Source organism: Opisthocomus hoazin, chromosome 1, assembly GCF_030867145.1.
Source record: "Opisthocomus hoazin isolate bOpiHoa1 chromosome 1, bOpiHoa1.hap1, whole genome shotgun sequence".
In the NCBI taxonomy this organism is placed as follows: domain Eukaryota; kingdom Metazoa; phylum Chordata; class Aves; order Opisthocomiformes; family Opisthocomidae; genus Opisthocomus; species Opisthocomus hoazin.
Genome location: NC_134414.1, coordinates 142,673,501 through 142,685,827, shown reverse-complemented (window position 1 = coordinate 142,685,827; position 12,327 = coordinate 142,673,501). Strand labels below are relative to the sequence as shown.

The 12,327-nt window shown below is 49.2% G+C and overlaps 1 protein-coding gene across 4 annotated transcripts in view; it reads left to right on the top strand.

The window, feature by feature from the left end:
* The window catches only part of GYS2 (glycogen synthase 2), a 62,946-nt gene that overhangs the window by 19,284 nt on the left and 31,335 nt on the right, over positions 1-12,327 (top strand). For all 4 annotated transcript variants that reach the window (XM_075439583.1, XM_075439576.1, XM_075439567.1 and 1 more), the window contains 2 exons: positions 8,682-8,873; positions 9,705-9,890. In XM_075439583.1, the coding sequence (XP_075295698.1) occupies positions 8,682-8,873; positions 9,705-9,890 (378 nt within the window). The remainder of the gene's footprint in view (positions 1-8,681; positions 8,874-9,704; positions 9,891-12,327) is intronic.

Genomic DNA, 12,327 nt, shown 5'->3' with positions numbered 1-12,327 from the left:
TCTGACCTTTCTTGAAAGTCCTCATCAGAGATCTAGAGCACACCTTAACCCTGATTCAGCACTAAGTCCCTCAGAGATGCTAGTTGGCAGGAGGAAAGGCTCTCTGCTTATAATGTGTGCCAAACGCCTGTGAAAAGCATTAAGAAGCAGCAGCAAGGAAGCATTCTTACAAGCTTTTGTTGCTTAGGTGCATAACTGTTCTGGTTTTGGCTGCAGCCGGCAACAAAAGTGCCACGCGGCCGCCCCTCCCCCCGCCAGGGTGCGGAGGAGAATGGAAAGAAAGAGGCAGAAACTGGTGGGTCGGGATAAGGGCAGTTTAACAGAACAGCAAACAGAGGGAACAGAAACAACAACGATACAGAAAAAGGGGAATACACAAAACAAACCTGCAGAACAGACCCGCTCTCTCGGACCGCACCGCCGCTGAGCCCTCCCAAGCCGCGAGTGAGTCTCCGCCGCGCCGCCCCCCCCACCGGAACCCCAAATGACGGCACATGGTACGGAATACCCGGCTCTGTTTGGCCAGGTTGGGGTTGGGTCAGCCCAGCCAGCTGTGCCCCTTCCTGGATTCTGGAGAAAATTAACCCTGTCCTGGCCAAACCCAGGACATTATCCACCCCTTATTCCATACCATCTACGTCATGCCCAGGTTCCCCATTGTCCAGTTGATCACCACCACTTCTTCTGTTTCCAGATATCATTCCCTCAGTCTATGGATCATCACTCTAAAGTGTCCACTGAGTTCATTTAATCCATGACTTCAGGCTCCATCTGTCGTAATGGTCTTCCGTGGCAAGAGAGGTGATGTGTGGTGATGGGTGGTCATTTGCTGCATCCGGAGATCACAGCTGATGTATCTGGTGCGGCCCGTGCCCACAGTCTGCAGGTTGGAGACGTCAATCTTGATGAAGTTGCTGGGTGCCAGTTGTTGAAAACCAGATCCAGTCCCATCATCGCTGTGCTCTGCTAGGTTTTCATCAGAAAGTCCATCCTTCTTTAATCTGGACGATTCTTACTATGCTACTACTGGTATAACATATAACAATTTTATAACAGTGATAACAGAGAGTGACAGGGTTATTGTAACAATTAACTTTGTACAATTTATTTATTTATGGACTATTCTCACCCAAAATCAAATCCCCATGAGGTACACATCGGACTTCCCAATCCTTCCGTATTACCCACCAGGTACACCCAGGTCCTTGAGCAAAAGCAATCCCGAGGACGGGCTTGCCTTTGCCCGAGGCAGGACTAACCCAAACTGTCTTCACTAACATGTTCCGCATGTGCACTACAGGGACTTTACAGAATCAGGTCGTCTTCGAATGATTTAGCGCCGGGTGCCCCATGATCATTCCCCTTCTACAGGGCGCTGAGGTTTTGACTGGGCAGGACCAGCCCAGTTGGTGGATCCCCTGGTGTTAACCAACCAGGTGGCCTTTGCTAAGTGAGTATTCCAGTTTTTGAAAGTCCCACCCCCCATTGCCCTCAAAGTGGTTTTTAGCAGCCCATTATACCGTTCGATCTTTCCTGAGGCTGGTGCATGGTAGGGGATGTGATATACCCACTCGATCCCGTGTTCTTTGGCCCAGGTGTCTATGAGGCTGTTGCGAAAGTGAGTCCCGTTGTCCGACTCAATTCTTTCGGGAGTGCTGTGTCGCCACAGGACTTGTTTTTCAAGGCCCAGGACGGTATTCCGGGCAGTGGCATGGGGCACAGGGTAGGTTTCCAGCCATCCGGTGGTGGCCTCCACCATTGTGAGCACATAGCGCTTGCCTTGGCGGGTTTGTGGCAGTGTGATGTAGTCAATCTGCCAAGCCTCCCCAAATTTATATTTTAGCCATCGTCCTCCATACCGCTGAGGCTTTACCCGCTTGGCTTGCTTGATTGCAGCGCATGTCTCACATTCATGGATAACCTGTGCGATGGTGTCCATGGTCAAGTCCACCCCTCGGTCACGAGCCCATCGGTATGTCGCGTCTCTTCCTTGGTGGCCCGAGGTGTCATGGGCCCACTGAGCTATAAAGAGTTCACCCTTATGTTGCCAGTGCAGATCCACCTGAGCCACTTCAATCTTAGCAGCCTGATCCACCTGGTGGTTGTTTTGATGTTCCTCAGTGGCCCGACTCTTAGGGACGTGGGCGTCCACGTGACAGACTTTTACAGCCAACTGCTCCAGACGGGCAGCAATATCTTGCCACAATGGGGCAGCCCAGATAGGTTTGCCTCTGCGCTGCCAGTTGTTCTTCTTCCATTGCTGCAGCCACCCCCACAAGGCATTGGCCACCATCCAGGAGTCGGTGTAAAGATAGAGCACTGGCCACTTCTCTCGACTGGCAATGTCTAAAGCCAGCTGGATGGCTTTCACCTCTGCAAACTGGCTGGACTCACCTTCTCCCTTGGCAGTTTCCGCGACTTGTCGTGTAGGGCTCCATACAGCAGCCTTCCACCTCCGCTGCTTCCCCACAATGCGACAGGACCCATCCGTGAACAGGGCATACTGTTTCTTATCTTCTGGCAGCTGGTTATACAGTGGGGCCTCTTCAGCACGTGTCACCTCCTCCTCTGGCGATGCTCCAAAATCTTTGCCTTCTGGCCAGTCCATGATTAACTCCAGAATTCCTGGGCGACTGGGGTTTCCCATTCGGGCACGCTGGGTGATCAGTGCGATCCACTTACACCACGTAGCATCGGTGGCATGATGCGTAGAGGGGACCCTCTCTTTGAACATCCAGCCCAGGACCGGCAATCGTGGTGCTAGGAGGAGCTGTGCTTCAGTGCCAACCACTTCTGAAGCAGCTCGAACGCCTTCATATGCTGCCAGAATCTCTTTTTCAGTGGGAGTATAGCGGGCCTCGGATCCTTTGTATCCCCAGCTCCAAAACCCCAGGGGTCGACCTCGAGCCTCCCCTGGTGCTTTCTGCCAGAGACTCCAGGTTGGGCCATTCTCCCCGGCTGCGGTGTAGAGCACGTTTTTAGCATCTTGCCCTGACCGGACTGGACCAAGGGCTACGGCATGAACTATCTCCCATTTAATCTGTTCAAATGCCTGTCTTTGCTCAGGGCCCCATTCAAAATCATTCTTCTTCCGGGTCATGTGGTACAGAGGACTTACAATCTGGCTATAATTTGGGATGTGCATCCTCCAAAAACCCACAACACCCAGGAAGGCGTGTGCTTCCTTTTTGCTGGTTGGTGGAGACATAGCTGCTATTTTGTTGATGACATCCATTGGGATTTGACGGCGCCCATCCTGCCATTTTATCCCCAAAAACTGGATCTCTTGCTCAGATCCCTTGACTTTACTTCGCTTAATGGCGAAACTGGCTTTCAGAAGGATCTGAACTATTTTCTCCCCTTTCTCAAAAACTTCCTCCGCGGTGTCACCCCCATGTCATCGAATGCACTGCAGATATTCTGGAGCTTCACCCTTTTCCAGTGCAGTCTGGATTAGTCCATGGCAAATTGTGGGACTGTGTTTCCACCCCTGGGGCAGTCGATTCCAGGTGTACTGGACGCCCCTCCAGATGAAAGCAAACTGTGGCCTGCACTCTGCTGCCAAAGGGATGGAGAAGAATGCATTAGTGATGTCAGTTGTAGCGTACCACTTGGCTGCCTTTGACTCCAGCTGATATTGAAGTTCTAGCATGTCTGGCACGGCAGCACTCAGCGGTGGTGTGACTTCATTCAGGCCATGGTAGTCTATTGTCAGTCTCCACTCTCCAGTAGACTTTCTCACTGGCCATACGGGACTATTAAAGGGTGAGCGAGTTTTGCTGATCACTCCTTGACTCTCCAGCTGGCGGATCAGCTGATGAATGGGGAGAAAGGAGTCTCGGTTGGTACGATACTGTCGCCGGTGCACCGTTGTGGTCGCCATTGGCACCTGTTGTTCTTCAACCCTCAGCAACCCCACAACGGAAGGATCCTCCGAGAGACCAGGCAAAATGGACAGCTGTTTAATTTCTTCCGTCTCCACAGCAGCTATGCCAAAAGCCCACTGATACCCCCTTGGGTCCTTGAAATACCCTCTCCTAAGATAGTCTGTCCCAAGGATGCACGGAGCCTCGGGGCCAGTTACAATGGGGTGCTTCTGCCACTCCTGCCCAGTGAGGCTCACTTCAGCCTCCAATACACTCAGGTCTTGGGACCCCCCTGTCACTCCAGAAATGCAAATGGACTCTGACGCTTTGAAATCTGATGGCATTAAAGTACACTGTGCACCAGTGTCCACTAGAGCTTTATACTCTTGTGGATCTGACGTGCCAGGCCACCAAATCCACACTGTCCAATAAACCCGGTTGTCCCTTTCCTCCACCTGGCTGGAGGCAGGGCCCCTGTAATCCTGGTCAGAGAATTTGCTGCTCACCTGCTGAAAAAATGACTTGGAGGTCCCCTCCAGAGGATCGGAATCAAGATCAAACTGTCTGCCTGGTCTGGAGAGCTGGCTGCTGGAAACTGGAGCGGCATTTTTCCTAACAGAATCCCCTTTTGTGATTGTTTTACCTCGCAACTCACGCACTCGTGCCTCTAGACTTGAGGTGGGTTTTCCATCCCACTTCCTCATGTCCTCTCCGTGGTCACGCAGGTAGAACCACAGGGTGCCCCGTGGTGTGTAGCCTCTGTACTCTCTCTCCTGAGCAGAGGAACGCTTGCCCCTAATAGCTGAGACACTGGCCCGTACACGTGGGGGAGTAGGAAATACTCTGCTCGAGTCGCTGGATCTTCTGGGACAATTCTTCCACAGCCAAAACGAGGGACGAAGGGAGGCTTTCTTCATATTGCCGGAGTCGGACAGCCACCTCATCCACTGTTGGTGCCTCCTTACCTTTCCAGTTTACAACTGCCAGTGAGTTGGCATATGAGGAGGGTGCGCTTCGCACAAACATAGATGCTTTGCACTGGACTTCATCTGGGTCTGTGGGTACCTGCTCGTCGTCTGGTTCATGGTAAACCAGCTCCCGCACAGCTAATTCCCTCAGGTACTGAATACCCCTCTCCATATTGATCCACTTGCCAGGGTAGCATACAGAATCATCACTGAAGGGGTACCTCTCCCTCACGCCTGACAGAAGTCTCCTCCAGAGGCTGAGGACTTGTTCCTTCTTCCCAACGGCCTTGTCAATGCCCCCATCCCTGGGCAGGGATCCCAGCTGCTTGGCTTCCTTGCCCTCTAACTCCAAGCTGCTGGCCCCATTATCCCAGCACCGCAGCAGCCAGGTGACAATGTGCTCGCCTGGGTGGCGGCTGAAATCTTTCCGCGTGTCTCGCAGCTCGCCCAGGGACAGGGACCGGGTGATGATCTCTGTCTCTATCTCCCGCGATGACCCTGGCTCGTCGTCATCCCTCCCAGAGCGATCTGCTCTCTTGGCATCTTTCTTTAGTTTTACAGGGGCGACTGCTGCCGGCACAGGTTGGTCACTGGGCTCGGTCACTGGGCTCAGTCACTGTGCCTGTGGCTGGAGCTGGGGCTGGAGCAGCTGCCGTGCCTGTCGGGGGAGCCGGGACCGCCCCTGCGGCTGTGCCCGTGGCAGCGGTGGTGCCAGTCAGGGGGACTGTGACTGCCTTCTGGGCTGGAGGGCCGGCTGGGGGGGCAGCGCCAGTCGCAGCGCCTGCCGCTTCGTTCCCCCCCTTCAGGGCACTGAATCAGGTTGAACAGGGCTCGGTAGGCGTGGACCAGACCCCAGCACATTGCGGTGATCTGTGTCTCTCTGGAGTTCCCAGGGTGGCAGCACACTTTTTGCAGGTGTTTTACTAGTTTGTCTGGATTCTGCACTTGCTCAGGGGTGAGTTTAAAACACACCGGGGGTGCCCACTGCCCTAGACACCTGCCCATGCTGTCCCACACACCCAGCCAGTCACAGCTATCCGGCCCCGGGGCAGGTCTCTGCACAATGTTCTTAACTACTTGTTTAACCCTAAACAAAACCCAAAACCCATTCAGGAGGCAGAACAATAGGAGAGTGCTGGCCTGAGCATCCCACGGGTACTCGAAATTATCAAAACCGGTTAGTATTCGCCTGAGGGAGAGAGGGGGGGTGACAGAGTGGGGGAAGGTATCCCCTCCGGTTTTCCCCACAGGCTGGTTTTGATTATTAACAAATTCTAAGACATAGGATCCGAGGTACAGAAATGACCGCAGTGCTGCATGCAAATAAAAGCTTAATTTCATGCACAGTGATGTTATCGTGTCATAAGTCGATATCGTACAGTACAGCAAAATCATCATCCTGATCCTTTTCCCAGTGATGATGAACAGCATGGCAATGAACACATAGTGCAAGTACAGATTTACGTAGCAGAGCCACTTGATCAAAGTAACAAACATTTTTTACCGGCGACTATTTAACACAGAAAAATGCATATAACAAAATTTAACAAAATCTGAGAAAGCAGTTTTAACACATGCTGCTCAGCGCTGCTGTTATCCCTGCCCCACGCTTGGGCGCCAAATTAATGTTCTGGTTTTGGCTGCAGCCGGCAACAAAAGCGCCACGCGGCCGCCCCTCCCCCCGCCGGGGTGCGGAGGAGAATGGAAAGAAAGAGGCAGAAACTGGTGGGTCAGAATAAGGACAGTTTAACAGAACAGCAAACTAAGGGAACAGGAACAACAACGATACAGAAAAGGGGAATATACAAAACAAACCCGCAGAACAGACCCACTCTCTCGGACCGCACCGCCGCTGAGCCCTCCCAAGCCGCGAGTGAGTTCCCGCCGCGCCGCCCCCCCCACCAGAACCCTGCATGACGGCACATGGTATGGAATACCGGGCTCTGTTTGTTCAGGTTGGGGTTGGGTCAGCCCAGCCAGCTGTGCCGCTTCCTGGATTCTGGAGAAAATTAACCCTGTCCTGGCCGAACCCAGGACAGTAACATACTTTAATGTAGAAATTCATAAACTTCTTGGACTTCCAGCAGCTGTGGCGCTGGCGGTGTGTTATCTCCCTTTGTAGTTCTGATACAAAGGATCTAATGCCCCATTGCATATTACGTAGAAGTATATTGTTGGATTTATATGTGCCACAGCTTTTGAAAGTGTCCGTTTGGGACAGTAATATTGTGTGACGCTTGCATTGTTCCGGCTGAGGTTCAAACTGAAAGGTCTAATCTAACTGCCGTTTCTTATTTCTAGTCAAATTTTCATAAATGATTGATCAAGTTTTCCATGTTGCCTCTGTTGCTTACAAAGAGATGTCTCTGCAAGCTGTGTAACACTTCTTTGTTTGGGAAACAGCTAAAGTTATGTGGGGCAGATTAATGGCAATGCTATATCTATACACTTAATGCTGTTCCAGCAATACATTCATTTTAATCAGCCAACTCTGCCATCCTATCATGTGCGTTGTGCTGCTGGAGTATTCATATAGAGCAGCAAATCTGTCCCAGGTACGTCAAATATAGCTTTGATCTCTAATAATGATGCTCTAGTTTCCAGGAGCTGCACTTATCCTATTAACATTTATGTCTGGGTTTTGCTTATGCATCACAATGGATCCCTTTAAAGCAAGGGACCTAGGAATGCATCCAGACTTCTCAGGTCAGGTGTGTTCCTTGCCACAGCTGGACTTAATCTGTAGATGAAGTCTGGATTCACAGAAACTCTTTGCCCTTTAACATCATTTTGCTGAATAAGAAACCTGGACAGCCTGAAATAAGTACGTAAGGAGCTGACCTTCCTTCACACACCTGCCTTTCTTACACCCTGTATTTTTTGTGCAAACTGATCATCTTATTGTTTTCAAGACTTGGCCTCTGTTCAGCTCGTGCCAGTGTCAGGGCTGGGTTCAACCCCTGAGGTCCCAGGGGTTGGTGAATGAAAAGAGATTGCTCAGTGGCGTATAAGATTCTTCCGCAAGGGCTATAAACTGAACTAGCCTCCCTATAGTACCTCATTCTTTCTGGTTAATATGTCTCTGCTGCTATAGTCATTTTGTTGGTAGAATTAATGTGAAATAATTTGATTGTACAGACTGGTACAGTCTGTAATGTGGGCCCAGCTGTGTTGTGTTCCTTCTGAGAGTTCAGCCTACTCTCCTGATTGGGCAGGTTGGGCAGGTAGTTTATGTCAGTGGAGTCTGGAATACTCTTAGAGATCTTTCACTGTAGCGATGCAGATAAAGCTATGTTTTCAGGCTGATGTGGTTTTCGGTATTATTAGACTTTCTGATTGATCCTTCCACTCTGCAAAAGGGCATCAAGTGCTCTGCTTGGGCAGAATGAGGAAATATCATGGTACATACAGGTCCAATGCACCTGTCCTACAAAATCTATTACCAGTAATCTAGCATAACTGGCAAAAGATTGGTGACAAATCTGACTGAAAGAAAATAATAGCTTTGAAATAAGAACAAAAATGGCATAGATACTTCAATAAGAACAGAAGACCTCATTATTTATCCAAGTATAGTCTTCCTAAGCCTTTTTTTAATGAAAATCTAAAATGAAAGTCTTAAAACCAAAATATTTTCAAAGATTGTAGTTTCCTTTTACCCCTGCCTTTCTTCCTGTATTACTCTTTGTATTTTGCAAGGAAAACCACAAATTCTAGATATGTAGGACTATGATCACATATTGCTTTTGTAAAATACTTAAGATTTGATGGATGAAAATAGTTATGCTAACTGGCCTTTACATTCACTTTAATGTTTTCTGCTTTTATCCTTGCCTCTTTCCCATAGGTCTATTTTGGAAGATGGCTAATAGAGGGCAGCCCATATGTCTTACTGTTCGATATAGGATCAGCAGCTTGGAACCTGGACAGGTGGAAAGGTGACTTTTGGGAAGTCAGCAACATAGGGATCCCTTTTCATGACCGAGAAGCCAATGATGCTGTGATTTTTGGGTCGTTAACAGCCTGGTTTTTAAAAGAGGTACAGTTTTTAAATCTAGAGATTTTCAAACTTCACGCTTGTCAGCAGGGCATAAAACTTTGGAATGTGCTTCCTATTCTCCAGTTTGAAAACTGTGATATTAAGGAAGTTGATACCTGATGTGGATGAAATTTGCATTTAAAACGTAAATCTTAAGTGGTCATTTAACTATATTTTTCTGGGAGAAGGTGGGGCTGGGGACTGCCCTGTATGATATCTGCTGTATCTTTACTGTCACTTCCCCCACTGTCTCTTCACAACTCCCTCATTTGTCACTGGATGCTCTTACAAGTAGGATCTCAAACTCCCTTTTTCACTCCTGTGGTAGTGAAATTGTCACACTCACAAACTGTCCTTGAAGCTGGTCAAGCCATATCTCAGCGATTAGCTACTACCTTGCACAGGGAATATAGACAGATGGAAAGAATTAATGGTAGCCCTGTGACTTTGCATGTCCCTCTACCACAGCCTACCTGAAGAGAGGAAACTTCGTTAATCTGCAGAATCATCTGTCTGTCATAGGTGCTCATGATTTTCTTACCCAAACAAGAGTTTCAAAAGCAGAAGAGCAAGTTAAGAGAAAGAAGAGTGATTGTGCTTCCCAACACTCTAGGAAGGATGCTGTTCTGAGGCACTAGTGAGGCACATATGTTTCTTGGGCTAAGGATTAGGGCTGATGGGAATCAAGACAGATGACCACTAAAAACACTGTACTGCTTTGTCATATGAAAGAAAGCAGGCACACAGAAGACGGCATGAAAAAAAAGAGGTTTCTGGGATGATGAGCAGGATAATGTGTGTTTCATGTATGTTCTTTCTAATTATTTTCAGCTTTCCTGTCAGTTTGACAACAAGCCCAGCATAATTGCCCACTTCCATGAGTGGCAGGCAGGAGTGGGTTTAATACTGTCTCGATCTCAGAAACTTCCTGTTGCCACAATTTTTACTACCCATGCAACTCTGCTTGGGAGATACCTGTGTGCAGCCAGTATAGATTTTTACAACAATCTTGACCAGGTAAGAGACGTTTTTCTCATTCCTTCTTTTTTTGCAGCTAATCAGTTCCTGGATCCTTTTTTGTTTACTGTGCTACACCATATGTTGTATTTTCTGTCTTGTGTGATCACTTAGGATTGACTTAGGATTGACCCAAGTGATACGCTGTCAGTTGCAGAGCACAAGAAATCACGGAATCACAGAATGGTAGGGGTTGGAAGGGACCTCTGTGGGTCATCTAGTCCAACCCTCCTGCCAAAGCAGGGTCACCTACAGCAGGCTGCACAGGACCTTGTCCAGGCGGGTCTTGAATATCTCCAGAGAAGGAGACTCCACAACCTCCCTGGGCAGCCTGTTCCAGTGCTCCGTCACCCTCAGAGGGAAGAAGTTCTTCCTCATGTTCAGACGGAACTTCCTCTGCTTCAGTTTGTGCCCATTGTCCCTTGTCCTGTCGCTGGGCACTACTGAAAAGAGTTTGGCCCCATCCTCCTGACACCCACCCTTCAGATATTTGTAAGCATTTATAAGGTCCCCTCGCAACCTTCTCTTCTTCAGGCTGAACAAGCCCAACTCCCTCAGCCTCTCCTCGTAGGAGAGATGCTCCAGTCCCCTCACCATCCTCGTAGCCCTCCGCTGGACTCTCTCCAGTAGCTCCTCATCTTTCTTGAACTGGGGAGCCCAGAACTGGACAGAGTACTACAGATGGGGCCTCACTAGGGCAGAGTAGAGGGGAAGGAGAACCTCCCTCGACCTGCTGGCCACACTCTTCCTAATGCACCCCAGGATGCCATTGGCCTTCTTGGCAGCCAGGGCACACTGCTGGCTCATGGTCAACCTGTCGTCCACCAGCACACCCAGGTCCCTCTCCACAGAGCTGCTCTCCAGCAGGTCCGCCCCAAGCCTGTACTGATGCATGGGGTCGTTCCTCCCCAGGTGCAGGACCCTGTATTTGCCCTTGTTGAACCTCATCAGGTTCCTTTCTGCCCAACTTTCCAGCCTGTCCAGGTCACGCTGAATGACAGCACAACCTTCTGGTGTATCCACCACTCCTCCCAGTTTGGTGTCATCAGCAAACTTGCTGAGGGTACATTCTAACTCTTCATCCAGGTCGTTTTGTTAGACCATTTTGTGTCTAGACATGAAGGCCTTTGTGTCATCTGACAGGTCTTAAAGCTCAGCGGAGTCTAGAGCACTTTTGCCAGGTTTTGCCAGGTACTTGCACTACCTGCAGTGAACTTTGTTTTACCAGGTTTGCACTACAGAGTACTGAAACTCATTCAGCCTCCAGTCAAGTCAGTGCCTTAGTGCAGTCCACTGATACAAGCAGTAATATTGCAGCAGTACGGGACTGTCAACAGACATTCTTAACCTGCTTTTCAATGGTTTGGGACATTGCCCCTTTACTCTGCTCTCGTGAGACCCTATCTGGAGTACTGTGTCCAGCTCTGGAGCCCCCAACATGAGAAGGACATGGATGTGTTGGAGCGGGTCCAGAGGAGGGCCACGAAGATGATCCGAGGGCTGGAGTACCTCTCCTATGAGGACAGGCTAAGAAAGTTGGGGCTGTTCAGCCTGGAGAAGAGAAGGCTCCAGGATGACCTTACAGCAGCCTGCCAGTACCTGAAGGGGCCTACAGGAAGGATGGAGAGGGACTTTTCACAAGGGTGTGTAGTGATAGGACAAGGGGGAATGGTTGTAAACTAAAAGAGGGCAGATTTTGATTAGATATTAGGAAGAAATTCTTCACCATGAGGGTGGTGAAACACTGGCAGAGGTTGCCCAGAGAAACTGTGGCTGCCCCCTCCCTGGAAGTGTTCAGGGCCAGGTTGGATGGAGCTCTGAGCACCCTGGTTTAGTGGAAGATATCCCTGCTCATGGCAGAGGGGTTGGAACCAGATGATCTTTGAGGTCCCTTCCAACCCTTACCATTCTGTGATTCTATGATTCTATGATTTTTCAAAAGCAAGAGGAGAGTTATGGGCCCAGACTGCACTGCAAGTCAAATATCCTCGAGAATCTTCCCTTTTGTGTTCATGAAAGGCATCCATTGCTTGTGTTGATTGCTGTGGTTTCGGAGTTACTGTTAGCAGCATGAGTAACCAGTGAATGTAAAACCTGTTCAGCTGTAGTCATCATCTAACACTTTAGGTGCAGCCTCACAGCACTCTTAATGAAAGGCAGTAGAAAAAATAGCAAATATCCCTCCTCTTGATGAAATTACCCTGGAATTCCATTAAATGTGTTTTTTCTTTCCCCAGCCTACTTCTTAATTCTTGCAAGTCATAATAAGACCTGCTACTTTCAAGCCTTGCAAGTTAGTCTTAGCCTTTGAAGTTAGTTTAGTTTGTAACTGGCAAGTGTAGGAAGCATTTTCTGAGTTCAAAAGACCCACGTGTTTTTCTTGAAATTTTTGTAAACTATCTAGTGGTTTTGGGTTTCATTGTTCTCTTTCCACTCA